At 37.4% G+C, this 14,578-nt stretch overlaps 1 protein-coding gene across 4 annotated transcripts in view; it reads right to left on the reverse strand.

Annotated features, from left to right (window-relative positions):
• Positions 1-6,665: 6,665 nt before the first annotated feature.
• The window catches only part of NCKAP1 (NCK associated protein 1), a 53,583-nt gene continuing 45,670 nt past the window's right edge, over positions 6,666-14,578 (reverse strand). For 3 of the 4 annotated variants that reach the window (XM_058809834.1, XM_058809832.1, XM_058809831.1), the window contains 3 exons: positions 12,030-12,139; positions 9,160-9,249; positions 6,666-8,602 (listed from right to left, as the gene is read on the reverse strand). In XM_058809834.1, the coding sequence (XP_058665817.1) occupies positions 8,486-8,602; positions 9,160-9,249; positions 12,030-12,139 (317 nt within the window). In that variant the 3' untranslated portion in view covers positions 6,666-8,485. The remainder of the gene's footprint in view (positions 8,603-9,159; positions 9,250-12,029; positions 12,140-14,578) is intronic. The other variant, XM_058809833.1, reaches the window with a different exon arrangement.

The following is a 14,578-nucleotide window of genomic DNA, read 5'->3' on the forward strand; positions in this document are numbered from 1 at the left end:
CTTATTCTAATAATCTTTCAGGCTTCTCCATGGATGGTATGGAAGTAGCAAGGAAGAAAAGATTCTTTTAATGCAGTTTTTAGACTCTAATATTTGAGGCTGTTTTTATTGGACAGACCATTATTAACTATCCCTTGCTCTTGGGGTCTGCATGCCTTCTAGATTTTTTTTTCATAGTAATATTTTCTCAAATTGCCAGTGTGCCTGAATTCCCAGAAAAAATAACCTATTTGCCCAGTGCTTGCATCCATGTTATGGGTAAAATTAGTAGTATGACTATGAAAATATGCTGCTTTATCTTTAAACACCAAGAAACCTAACTGACATGCTTTTCAAAGACAACCTTATGCCAATTTTGTATTACAGGCTTTAAGTCTATCCACAAAGACACATACTGGCACATCTCTCCCACAGCAGTCTCATTTTGCAGTGATTTTGTCTGCTGTTTAGGATTTTTCCCAGATTTTTATGGTCATGTCAGAGTTTACAGCTTCTCAATACTGAAATTTGCTACCTGCAATGCTGATTTTCCACCTGGACACTGGAACTTGGTTGAATGCTTCTGTAGGAACTCAGTGCCAGATGTATTGCAAGTTGCAAGTTTCTCAAAGCACTAAGCTGAAGGGACTTAGAGCAGAAGACAGAAAGCTGAACCTCCTGATGTGTCTTAGCAACCTTCCCCCAAACTCTCCCAGCTCATTTTCACTGTAAAATATCGTGCAGGTGTGAGCCAAGAGGTTGTGGTGGAACAGAAATACTCCTGTTCCTTGTGCAGCTGAATTACAATGCCAACAGCTTTCCTGAGCCCTGGTTTAGCACCAAGGGTGCAGTCACTTAAAGCAAGGGATGACACTACCATTTTTTTCTTAAAAATGAGAGCACATCTTAAATTTGGAGAAAAATTAAATTAAATTGCCTACATTAAAATAGCTTAAAATTAAATTGCCTAAATTCAGAGGCCATAAAAGTTGGTCAGTACCTAAGTTCCTGGGCTTCAAACTGGGAAAGCATTTGCATGTGTTTCAGAGTAAAGTACCTCCGCTTTCACTTAATTCCACTGTTCCTCATCGTGTTAATGTACCAATTTCCCAGGACAAAGATGCACAACCATCCACAGTCACTTAACAGCACTGATTGACATGTAATTAGTGTCCTGAAGGCACTTGTTGCTCCACTGGTTGTCCTGCTGCTGCATGGGAGGGGACACAGAGGAGGATGCTTGGCTGCTTTGCTTGCTAACATACAGGTTTTTCTAATTTTATTTGCTTTAAACTCCTGCTCAAGTGTTTATGACTGTGAGATAGCACCAATGGTGGCATTATGTACAGACATTCGATTTCAATATGCATTCAATTTGTTACTCTAATGTGACAAATCGCTATACCCTATTACAATGACCACGAGGATAATAAAAAATACATCCTCCTCTCCCACTGTGGGCCACGACAGAGACACAACCACATCCACTGAACCCTCTCCAAGTTATAATTGCTTCCAGATGGAGTTTAAGACAAAAAACCCCAAACCCACAGAGGTCTATAATACCCTACACATTACACAGCATTTCTAGCCTGGCTCTGCAGAAAGAACTTGAGAGGCCTAGCTTAAAGGCCATAACCACTCTGAATTTAATTTTGTTAAACCATAAATTCACTATTTCAGATTTACAGCCTCTCTGGTTCCATGGCCTGAGCCTGCCTCTGCTACTGCTTACCCAGATTTATTAGCAGTGCCCTGCAGTATGAAGTGCCAAATCAATCACACCCATGCCTAAAAATAAGCCCTGTATACACAGTTGAGTTTTGCAGTACCAGCCCACCATCACCAGGTGCTGAAACTCAGCCTCACTGCTCATTTCAGTGGGAGCTAATTGGGTGTGATGCACCAAGGATCAAGTAATACCTATAAATTGCAGCGAGTCCAGTTTCTGTGTATTTTTACTCATGTTTTTAGCCATTGGGATCTCTTAGGGTTCACTATGGAAGCCTCAACAAATGTGGGAGAAGAATCACCTCTCCTGAGAGCTCCTTACACACTTGCTGAGCCATACAAACAGCACGTGCTCCAGCAAGCTGAAAACTATGAAATCTAGCCCTGTAAAAACAATTTCATGTTAAAAAGCTAACCCAGAGAGAGAAATTATTAATTCTCCCAGACGAAGGTTCCCAGTTGCCTTACCTGTATGCTCACTGGTGCTCTGTCAGACCCTTGCACAGCTGGCCTTTTCACATGAGTAGCTCCTGGCTGCTTATTTTTAACTTCACAACTCAATTTCTCATCCCATCTCTGATTTACTGAAAAGCTTTAAAATTGGGGAGAATTACTGAGGCTGAAGTGTCTGCTGTGGCTGTTCCATGTTTTGCCACTTTATTTTTACTTCTGTGAGAGATAGCAATGAAAGTAGAAAAATATCCCAAAATTAAGGAAGAGCAGGTGGTCTATGAGCATAAATCCACACACTCTTTCAGTGTGAAGCCATTATACATTAATATAATCCACAGTCTAGTCTAAAATAAGTGTCCAATCTCTTAGAAAATATTATTTTTCTGTAGAAGCTTTTTACTTGCTTACCAGATCTTTTAGACCCTTGCAGCAGTCCACAGCATATCTAATGATTTACAGTCCTTTGAAGTATTCAGCTATGCTGAAGCCCTACCCCCCTCAAAAGGGATTTGGGGGACATTTTGGGAAGTCTGGGACTTTGAGTTCTCTATCCCATACACACTTTAGTTGTGGTATAAGAAAAATCAGAGCCAGTAAATTATTACTATGCTTATTTTTCTCCAATTATATCCTGATGATACTAAGATTTTAAACTATTTTTTTAAAGGTTAAATAATAAGATAATACTATTGAGTACTAAATATTTTAAAGTTACTTTAGTTCTCTACTCAAAAAACTTCCATAGCTCAACTAATACCAAGGGGGAAAGCTAGTGGCATTTTTCTAGGAATTATTTACAGGTTTTAAGTGTGGCCATTTTGCTGTCCCTCCCCTAGCATTGCTTTTACAAATTCCATAAAACCAACCTTCCAAAAAGCTTTTCTCAGGGTAGGGTGTGTTGTTTGGGGTTTTTTTGCCCCCACCTTTATAAAACCTTTGTTCTTACAACAATGCTGTGTTTTCCCCTCTCCCTGAAGCCACAGGCCTGCAAACTAAAATTGAAAACAAATCCTTTTGTAGCAAGGCAGCTCACATGCATACATACAAATATTTGCCAGTTTAACTGGGTAGGAAGAAACTTGATCAATTCTTTGTGACTTAGAAAAGCTTGTGTATTTTACCTGCTCATTAAGGACTAATGAAATACCCAATGAGCCCATCCTCTCTTTGAAGGATCCCAATACCCCTTACCAAAGGACTGAGACCACCTCTAACCAGTGCCTGGGGGACCATGGATTAGCCAGCAAATAATTAGTATTATATGATAAAATTCAAATGCATTGTAACTTCCTTGATACTAGTTTTTGAGTTTTTACTAGATAAAAGTTCACGTATTTTCTTAGCACTCAAAAAAAAAGTTATGGAAACAGTGGTGCAATTGTTCTCCTAATAAAGTTACCTCTAAAGCAAGTGCCACAGGCTCAACCCACTTTCTCAGCCCTTTGAAGTGATTTGTTATCCAAAATAACAAACTGCTGAGATGAAATCTTTCACTTACCTGATCTCACTGTAACACTCAACATCTTCCAGTTTAGACATACATGGAACTAAATCCAATCAGCATATACCTCCTTTAGTGTTTCTTGACAAGCAGGCATGAGAGAGATGGTCCTATCCAGTTCTGCTGACTTGGTCTTGGCAAACAAAAGCTCATGGTAAGACACCTAAAAGTTTTACACTTGCAAGGATCCTTTATTTACGAATAGTCCTAAGGCTGGATAAGTTTGCTTCATGTGCAGTGTGGAACAAAGAGGATACATCAGCTGAAATTTTTAAATGTGGTTTTGAAGTCTGTGAGATACAATATAGATTTGATCCACAAAACATCCAGTGACTTCAGAGTCACAAAATGGAATCAGAGTCACTGAGCAATGTCTTTCCCAACTTCTCTGCTGGCTCTGTGATAAGCATTTTCCCCTCTTACCTCCCTTGTCTTTTCAATCCTCTTCTGTATCACCATAATTGCAACAGTCTCAGTTTACAATGCATTTGTTGTGATACTTTTCTTTCCTTTGGGTGACTATGCAAGCAATTGTTTCATTGTTGCTGAGACTGTGTCCTTACTGTTAAAAAGACAGCTGAATTTGTATTAAGGACTACTGCTTTTGCCAAACATGAGACTTCTCTGCACTGAGTGCCCATCGAGATTCCCTCACATTCAGCCAGACTCAAAGGCTAATGCCAAGGGCAGAGAGGGCAAGAAGAGTTTGCAGGTTGGCTGTGATATGGTCTTTCCCACGTGCTGGTACACACATGATGTGAGCAGCAAAGTCTGTGGTCAGTGGGAAGTGAACTGGACTGTGAGCACTGGGGTTGACACTGTGCTGTGATAACTTTGCAGCTCGCATCTCTCTACACACAGGTGGGAGTATCATTTTGATTGCTTACCTTCACTTTTTGTGAGAAGGCACTTCATGAGATTACTGTGATCATGAGCAGGGCAACAACCTTAAAGTCTACATGAGAAATTATTTAAAATACCCTTACGTCATTTAAAGCTCAACAGAGGCTTTTCATTCTGAATGTAATACTCACAAATTCTTTTCCTGAGTTGTCTAAGACAGACTGACACCATATCTAGTGAACAGGTCGTTTTGACCCAGGAGTGCTAGAAAAAGCATGACTAATAGCAAATTAATATGGTTTTGGACACAGGTCAGGGGGACATTTTGGTTTTGCTATGAGTTAATACAAATATTTACAGACTTTGTAACATGACAAATAGCAAAAGCATACAAGGAGTGGTCAATTAAAGTAAAAAAGTTCTGTCTTTTCAGGGGAAGATTTAGCTTTATCATTAAAATTATTTTTAAAAATTGTACTTACAGAAGAATACAGGTAGAACTTCAGTACTTTTGAAAGCTGGTTATTTGACAACACTGAAAACCATTCCTCCCCATGAAACCAATTCATATATGTGTGTAGCTGCCATGTCAATTACTTTGCTATGGACAGCCAGCTGTGTCCACGTTTCAGGGCAAGCCACAAGGACTGAAATGGAAGCACTTCCCTGTATTCTTCCAGTCCTCAGTTTATCAGCCCCATTTAGTAGTGAATACAACAGCAATAAATTACTTGTATTGTATCCAAAATGCACTATGGTGTTAAAGGATGCTTGAATTTGGATGTGAAACCAATTTGAAGCTTATGTCTAAAAAAAAAATCTCTTTCACTGATTGAACAGGATGACTTGCTACACCTAAACTCCAAGCCTGGCATTTCATTCAGCTCAAGGGAGCAGTTCACAGGAAAGAAAAAATACATAATTAGTTCAGACATACCTGACCTTAAGGAATTTGTAAGTTACTAGTAAGTAACTGAGGGTTTGGTTTTTAGTATGAATCACAATGCTGAATCTCAGGACAAGGGAAGCTTTTGGAAAAAATGCAGTTTAGAGGCCAAGCATATTTACTTGTGGTCTGAAATTCCTGAATCTGGAATGAATAAGTTTTCAATTCATACAAGCCCATGACGACCTGCTGAAGAAGGCTCATATCTTTCTTCAAATCACTGGCCTCATTCCAACATTTTCTGGGAGAATGCCTTTTAGTGTAAAAAAAGTGGTACAGTCCAAGTGCTACCAATTCCTTTTCCTATATAGAAATCAAATTACTACAGCAAAAAAAGGTTCAGGAGTAGCCCTTGCTTTCACTGATAATCTTTTGTCCTGGCAGACAGATCTTTTTAAACTATAAAAATAATTCTGTGGGCAGCAACAGGACATTCTTCTTCTGCACTGTTTCTCACATGAGGCAAAACCCTCCCCCATGAATCAGACATTTGATCCAAACTGGCTCCATATGGGGCCAACTCAGCCCAGCCATCTGTGCTTCGTGCTCCAGGAATTACAAACACATTTTGTTTGTAATGGCACAAAAGGCCACCTGAGATGACTCCACATACAGTGGCAAGTGTTGAACTTACTAAATTGTGGACATGGTCTTGCAGGCTCCAGAGGAAAAATTCCTTCTCTATCTTCCTTCCACCAGGCTTGTGACAGTTTGTGCAGTGCATGGACACAGGTTGCCTTGAGAACCAGACCTGACGTGCTCTGCCTTCCATGAGCAGGCTGAACCCTAAACAGTCCTGTGGTTGCTCAGCTGAAAGCAGGAACAACAGAAATACAGCAAGAACAAAACAAGGAAACCCTTCCAGCCCTGCCCAAATCCAACCAACACATGGATGAGTCCACATGATTCTTCCCCAGCTTTTCCCTTGTGTGGTTTGTTCTGATCTTGCCCAAGTTAAAAAGGAGTAGTGTAGTTAAAGAGGCATCACCTCAGGGATTTCTGTGCCAGACACATGTAAGGACTCCCACAGAAATGTCTAAAAGGTTCATGCCTAAATCTAATCCAACTGTGTCAGAAGCAGCTTCTTGCAGAGATACTCAACTCATTACCTGTTTATCACTGATTACCTGTTTTCTGTTGGTTCACTAACATCACAGACAGCAGAAATCTGGAATCTGAGGCAAATAGACACATATAATTGTTTTGTTAAAATATGAAAGGCACAAAAGTTATTTCTTAAACTTGAGTTTTTCAAGAATCCATCTTGAAAACAGGCATTGTTTTCCCACAAAAGGCTACATCAAAATCAAAATCTTAATTGAAATCAGAACATTTGAATGTATTAGACTATAAATATTACAGAGTAATATTTAAGAACTCATAAGTCTTGCATTCAACCTAATTACTTTATGAACAAACTTCTTCATTATGGTACTAACTTATCAGTTTAAAAACACTTCCATAGTTAGAACATAAAATGCATAATTAGGAAAAATATAGATGTACTGTCTTACTTCCTTAGGACAATTTTATTCCAGTACTTTTTTCCTCTGGACAGAGGAAGCTATTGTAACTGAGCACACAACAGCTCTTTCATAACAGAAAAAGTTACCAGCATGCACAGAAGTTGCACCAAGAACAGGGGCTCTATACAATGTCCAGAGCCTGTTGAGGAACACACAGCTTTATACATCAGGGATTACAGAGCACAACCATCTGGTCAGCTTTCAGGCTAAATGAGCCCATGCTACCCTGCAAGGCCAATTTGCATGACTGATAAAAAAGGGACTATTATACATCTGTCTCAGTCATGCCTGATGTTACGGTTTTAGCAACATTCGCCCCTTCTAGGAGTATTTCAAGTTTCATACTTTAACAATACACTTATTTCTATGGGTACAACTGGCATAACTACATACTATATAAATGCTTTTCTTGCTTTATTATGTAAAAATAAGATTTAAAGGATAATGGCACTAAAGTGACATTTTTAACATTGCTTTTAATTCCTTCTTCCATCCTTTTACAAGATTTGCTATCGCAAAAGGTGAAGGATTAAAAGAAGTCTTCACATAAAAGCTCTAAGTATTGATATTTAATGAACTGTGAGATGTAAATCAATGCACAACAGCACAGTTAAAGCTTAAAATACTAGGATAACATTTATATTAAAAATAATTCACCTACAGATAATACAGTCTAGTGTTTATTGTATGTTATGGAAGGTACACTTGAATTTCAAAAATTTAAAACATATAAAAAGTGGTTAAGGGCTAACATTTTATCAATATATGATAAATGTGTAAGAATGTTTATTATACAGCAGGGTACAATGGTAGTGTTAATGCCAATAGGGCACCACAGAAGTTAGTTTAAAAAAAATTTCCACTATGCTTTATACAAACACCACCACTTGCAGTTGTTTAAGAGAATTGGGAGAGGATCACTGTCTGTAGGATAAGCAGTCCTATAACATTTTTAATGTTAGATAGTGTCATAGTACGGAGATTGGTGAACGTTTCAAAATAAAACTAGAAATGCTGTAATTACTTCACAGAAATGCACATCCAATATTTGTTTTCAATAAGAACAATAGGTACAAGTTTGTAACTCTCCCTATTTGAAATAATTTACACACAGATGAAAGCTACTCTATGTAAAATAATCACTACATACATTTTTCTTCTTGGAAATAAACAAGCAATTTTTGTTTTGCATGATCAATATCAAAAAACATATAGCAGAAGTAGTATTTTTAAAACATAACTGGTGCTCTAAAGTTAAAAAAAAAATAAAATAAAGAAAGGAATGAGAAAAGAAATTTTCCGTAAGTGTGCAACCTAAAATCAACCAAGCTTATATTGTAGTACAACCATATTAAGAAACCACTGTTTAGGAATACAACTTTATGGAAAAAATTTATAATTCACAAAACTGTTCATCAGGCCATAGAGTAAAATAGCTCCACAGTTTACAGATAAAACTGAGGCCACACAGATGCGTGCTATGTCTTATCTCCAGTAAGTAGATACTTAGGCAGAGGATGTAACACTTTGTTTGTAGACAGCATGGTATGCATTTCTCAGCAAGACATAAGGGAAACAAGACTCCAAGAGATCCATTGTCAGGAATGGAGACTCCTGCACAATCTGAAAAATAGCAGAAACACAAGGTTTTGCAGAGCATCTTCTGCTGCCTGCTACTGATAATCTGTTTCATGTAGATCCTTCCAGCCTGCATCCCATTACCACTCACATATTTCACAGTGAAAATAAATTGCACCAAATTTATAGCAGTGCTTCTCCCTAGTATATGTACAGCATATTTTTAGGGATAGTATTTCCCCAGATACTATCTACTTATAATAAACTAAACACAACTTTACATATAAATACATACAAAAAAAAACCCCCAACTTACAAAACCCCTTAAATTTAAACTCCCTACATTTAAACTCACTGCTTCTCAAAGCAAGTATTTAGCTTTCCTATATAAGTAGTTATCTTCCAAAAGATACTGAGAGGAAATCCTCTGAGCAGAGAGGATTCTCTCCTACACACTCTGAACACTGATTCTTACATGTATGGTAAGTACTAAGCAAACAGTGAAAATTATCTGAACATGATAAAATGTTCTGAGCAATAAAGGATGATGGCAGTAACAAATGCACATTGGGGGAATGAAAAAAAACCACACAAATGCTCACCATGTCTAGTAGTAGGTAAACTGATTCTCGGTTCCTTGTAGTTGTTTTGTCTGTCTCCTGGCCAATCTTCAGTAGACTGGATGATGCAAGCTATACAAAATGAGTATTTCAAAGCAATAAATAAAACAAAGCATTGATGAGCTTCTGCTGTTTTGTTAGACAAAGCCAATGGACTCATCATTGTACTAATAATGACAAAGGAAAGTAATCCTGAGCACATGAACCATCACTGGCCTTTAGTCTCAATGTGCCATATTGGCTTATTCCTAATAGTGTTTAATTAATGACACATGCTATTTTAATATAAAAAGTGAATTAATTCATTGCAGAGAACTTTTTGTTGTAATCACTGGTTGACAATTACGATGTCTCCTGAAATCAATGACAACTCCCAGGAGATCAACATCTCACTTCTGTCCTTCTCAATATACACTTCAACTTACTACATTTTTGTAAGGTTTTAAGTGATAGAAATTTTTATTGCTTGAAATTTTACCCATTTTGCAACAGAAGTAGCTTTGAAGAAATGTCATCTTAACTGTCAATGAATAATACTTTATCAATATACCTTCAGTATACACTCACTTCATTGTTGCCAAACTGGGCCTGGACGAAAAAATATTCATAGTAGCTGTAGTTATAGTTAGCATCTGTGTAGCCAATTGTGTAAACTGGTGGTAGGATTAAATATGGAGTAGAGACTAGAGAAGGTAGTGTCTTGTTAGTCTCTAAAAGGGGGGAAATGATGACTATTGATTTTTGTCTTTTTTTTCCTTATGTATTCTCTGTATTCTTTACACATATATTTGGAGCTCTGTAGCCTTATTGTATTCTAGCTCATTTTGCCAGTTCTTTTCTATGCCCTTTCCCCAGACAGAAAACTTATTCCAGAGCTCCAAGCCCTGGGGGCACAAGGCCCCTGCGCTATCATGGCTCTTCCTGGCTACCAGGGTTGAGAACAACTTTTTGAGACACGTTTTCATAAACAAAGGACAGCTAGTACCAAGGGGAGGGCTCCAGAGAGGGAACTCAACCAGGATGGGGGGTGATTGCATCACCACTTGTCCTCCTAATTGATGCTTTTTGTCAATTATGCTAATTTGCTAAAGTTATACAAACTGTATTCACCCTCTGTGGGCTTTTGGGGACATTTTTCCATAACTGTCCCTGCAGCTCCAATAAAGATCCACTTTTATGTTACCCCCCCATATCAATATTATCTCTAGGCTGAAAACGGCATTGCCATCAGCAACCATGTTATCCTAGTTTTAGAAGACATCCTAAAAACTTCTAACATGTACTTAGGTATTTACAAGCTCAGGATCACAGAATAAAATAGAGTAAAATAGTTAATTTGTTAGATGCCTTGATACACCATGTTTTCATGCCTTATAGAAATTTGAAAGAAACCCCTTCCAACTTTCAGATGTACAATCATCATTTCGGCCTTCACAACATTCCTAAACAACATGTCTACCAGAAAAGGATTTTAAATTAAAATACTAACTTTAAAAACAGCTTTTTTCACAACCTTCTTCTTGAAAAAACTGTCATGAATCAATTTTTCATATGAAGTTAATATGTGTACTTCAAAAGATACACAGTACATACTCATCAGCATTAAAGAACCTCCTAAGGTTTTTTTCATATTTAATTAACTTGGACAGGAAAGCAGATCATCAGCAGCAGTAATTTCTTTCTCAAGAGAACTGTTTTTCTTTCAGACTAACAGTAAGTGTTAAAAAAGAAAGATTAACAAAATATCTGAACCATCAAGTCATAGTCTGTGCAGTAAAAGCAGTGGTCTGAAAGCAGTCCATAAACACTGAAAGAATGCAAACCTCATACCAAAAGTGTTTTTATCACATGAAACTATACTGGTTTTCTTCACTTGTCAAATGTATGCAACTTGATACAACCATTTCTCTTTCATGTTTTACATCCAGCACTTGCATTAGACAAGGTCAATGGCCAAAGGGGTTTTTTCTGTTTTACAAAATGCAATGAATTTCCACCAAAAAAGAGAAAGATTGTTTCTGTGAACTTCTAGTTACAGAAAGTTACCTAAAATAAAGAGGAAGGGGCTTTTTCTCCACATATTTTAATGTCAAACAGAAAAATCAAAACCCACTCAAAATCAATAGTAATTTTTTTTATTTAAAGTGATGCTGTGTTTTAACCTTTCCTTTCCTTTAAGTACTGCCTAATCAGGAGTCATTTAAAAAAAAAATTATTTCTACTCAAGCAGCACACCAAAATGTATTTAAAACAGGTCACCATGACCTAAAAACTTCTGATTTTTTTTCCTAAGCATCACTAAGGATTTCAGTAGCTTTCATCTTCAGTCTACTCTGAGGCATAAAAAAATTTCCTCTTCCCAACTACCTCTGCAACATGCTGCTACCTGGCTGTTCATGTTTAAGAAGAGCAGGCATGTCAAAAGGTACAATACCTTTTGAAGGATAAAATTCAAACCTGAAGTTTATCCTACTTTTTCAAAGAAGGTAACTAAATAAAGTATCCGGTATATCATGGGAAAAATCAGCTAGACAGAATTTTGATTTTGTATGCATTGAATATTTTTTTGCCCACTCATGGGCCACACAATGTGAGAAATAGTATGTGCTAAAATACTAAAGATTGTACTGAAAAAAATTATGACACTTGCTCTGATTTGCTCCTCTAACTTTCCAACATCACACACAAGTGTTTTTAAAGAACTATTGCAAAATTTAATCTATGTATAGACTTGTATATAGAAACATATAGAAAATAGTCTGTTGTGCACCAAAAGCAGTTTCTATTAAATCAATTGCATTGCATCCCAAACCAACAGTACATTTTAATAAATGGAATAAAGTTATACATACAGCCAAAAATTCTTTGAGACGGTCTTCAATGCTTCCCTTGTGGATGGTGAACAGAGCTGCAGCAATCTGATTGATAGCTTTTGCCAAGCAGTGAATGTTGTTGCAATGCCCTAAACAAAAAACATTCAAAACAACTCAGCACCATGTTGGAAAAGGCAGTATTCTTTGGAAAATATCACCAAATACTAAAGAGACTTGTGACAATGAAAGGAGGACTTTTAGCATCTTACATAATGAGAGCAAGGAACTCTTCCACACTAAACTTGCTATCAGGAAAGTCACCAAAATACACCTCTGCCTTCCATCTCCTAATGGTCACAGCAACCTGAGAAACAACCTGGGGCTTTTAGAAATAAGGGATATATTGGAAGTTTATTTGGTTTCTACAAAACTTTAAAGTGTTAACACTTGACTAGGCCAAAAAGATAGGATTTTCATAAGCTAATTGACTATTTCCCCTCTGTGTAAATGAACATCTCATGCCCAGACAGTATCACTCAGACAGATCTGCAGGTACTCAAGAACAAAGGTGTTCTATTGCTCACTTTCAGATGTAACATTTGCCTAAAGTTCACCCAGGCTTCAGAGCCCTGGAAGATGGTTAAATGACACCAGTTTTCACAAAGAGCAGAAGAACTCAGTAAACCTGGTATTTCTTCCAGGCAAATTAAGTCAAATATATCACTTTAATACAAAATTAATATACACTTGAGCAAGTATCTTAGGCAAGCGTGAACATATGAAAAGGAGGTGGTCTTTGAAGGAGTTAACAAGTACTCAAGCATGCCGATTCTTATTTTTTGACCATTGTTGAGCAATGAGCTCATCTTTTCATTCAGTCACTTCAAGTTCATGCTTGAATGGTGAGGTCAGCTGGACCCCATCACTCCACATGAGAAAAATCAATTTTTTCCCCATGCACATCACTATTGTTACCTAAAAGTACTTTTAGCTGTCATTTTATTGCCCAGTTCACTCAGTATCATACTTCTCTGCAGCTCTTCATTCCTATATTATCTTCAACAGCTTCACATGATACATAGATTTTTCTGACCTCACTCTTCAGCCCCTCCATCCAGGTGGTCTGTGAATATGCTGACCTGTAGGTCCCAGAGAAGATCCCTGTGGATCTCCTTCAGCAGGGCCCCCACATTTGATACTCCAACTTTGTCTCCTATTTTTTACATGAACATCAGTCAAGAAAATCTGTTTTGCTTAACTCTGATTCAAATTTGTATTTGTCTTTGAAGAGGCTCATTTTATTCAAGAGATTTCATTTTTATGTCTCAGGCTGTAGAAAAAGCATCAACAAGGGAATTCAGCAAAAGAACTGCTGTGTTCCAACTCACAACAGGTTTCAAATATTTAGAAAAGAACCAGGGCTCTTGCAAACTAGTATTCTATTCTACCCTCTCGATAAATTAGACTTCTAGCCTGGTATTCGACTAGCAGTTCAAATTCTGTACTGGAAATAAAAGTAAAGGTCTGTTAAGACTTTGAGCCTTTATCTGGAACTAGTGGAAGAAACAGACTTGATCTTGAAGCAGACAGAGGGAATACAGACATTGCTACAGCTGTCCAAGCACTGTCTGTTTTTGGGAGATATGCCTAGCCAGATTAGAAAGCTGAAACTCCTTCAAATCTGTGACTCGTTGATGGATTAATTCAGGATTTGTCCAGGGAATTTACTTCATAAAGCAGAATTTATTAAGTTCACATTCTGGAAATACCATTTATATTAAGTGTTTCAAGCCAGATGTTCTACAATAAGGGTAGAACACAAGAAAAAGTAGTATTATACAGGGAAGGCAGGAATGACAAAGTCTGTTCTGTTTGTTCAGTTATTTTTGTAGAGTGAACATTTTTTATGTATACCTTTTGCTACATTTTCCTCTCAATAAGACCTCACTCAGTAAAAAATTATGTAATACACAGGCCATGTCTCACAGAACAACTTCTAATATGGGCTTATTTGAGTGCAAGATGTAACTTCTCTCCAGCCACAGCTTCATGTCATCTATTAACTATATTTTAAGAGCTCACTTTGAAACAAGGCTTTGCCTGACTTCATCTTAAGAGTTATTTAATGTAAATGAAACCACATAAACTGGAATTTTTAAGCTACATGATATAAAACAGGCAGAAGAATATCTGCTTATCTTCAACAGAAGAATTATCTGTTGTTGCAGCCTGCTAAAAACATGATAGTCATGTTTTTAGCATGCTGAGGGTTTTGGGAAGAGAGGAAATTTGAGGAAGCCAAACCCACCTGAAATTTAACCTGCTGGAGAGCCTCCAGCTAGCCTGTCATTTTCTTAGCAATTAATTTGCAGAGGGGGAAATGTGAAAATATAAACACCAGTAAAACTTTTAGTACTGCCCCCCTGGCAAGCCTTGCAGGTTTTGAGACTCTAGAGTTGGTAAGATCCTTTGAAGGAGAAACTGGCAGCTGGAAGTGCTCCCAGAGGATTTCTTTTACAAAACTATAGGTAATTTTTTAAGAGATGTGATCTTACATACATACAAAAAAGTTCATTTGGATTGAGTAA

This window comes from Ammospiza caudacuta, chromosome 8, assembly GCF_027887145.1.
Source record: "Ammospiza caudacuta isolate bAmmCau1 chromosome 8, bAmmCau1.pri, whole genome shotgun sequence".
Lineage (NCBI taxonomy): Eukaryota > Metazoa > Chordata > Aves > Passeriformes > Passerellidae > Ammospiza > Ammospiza caudacuta.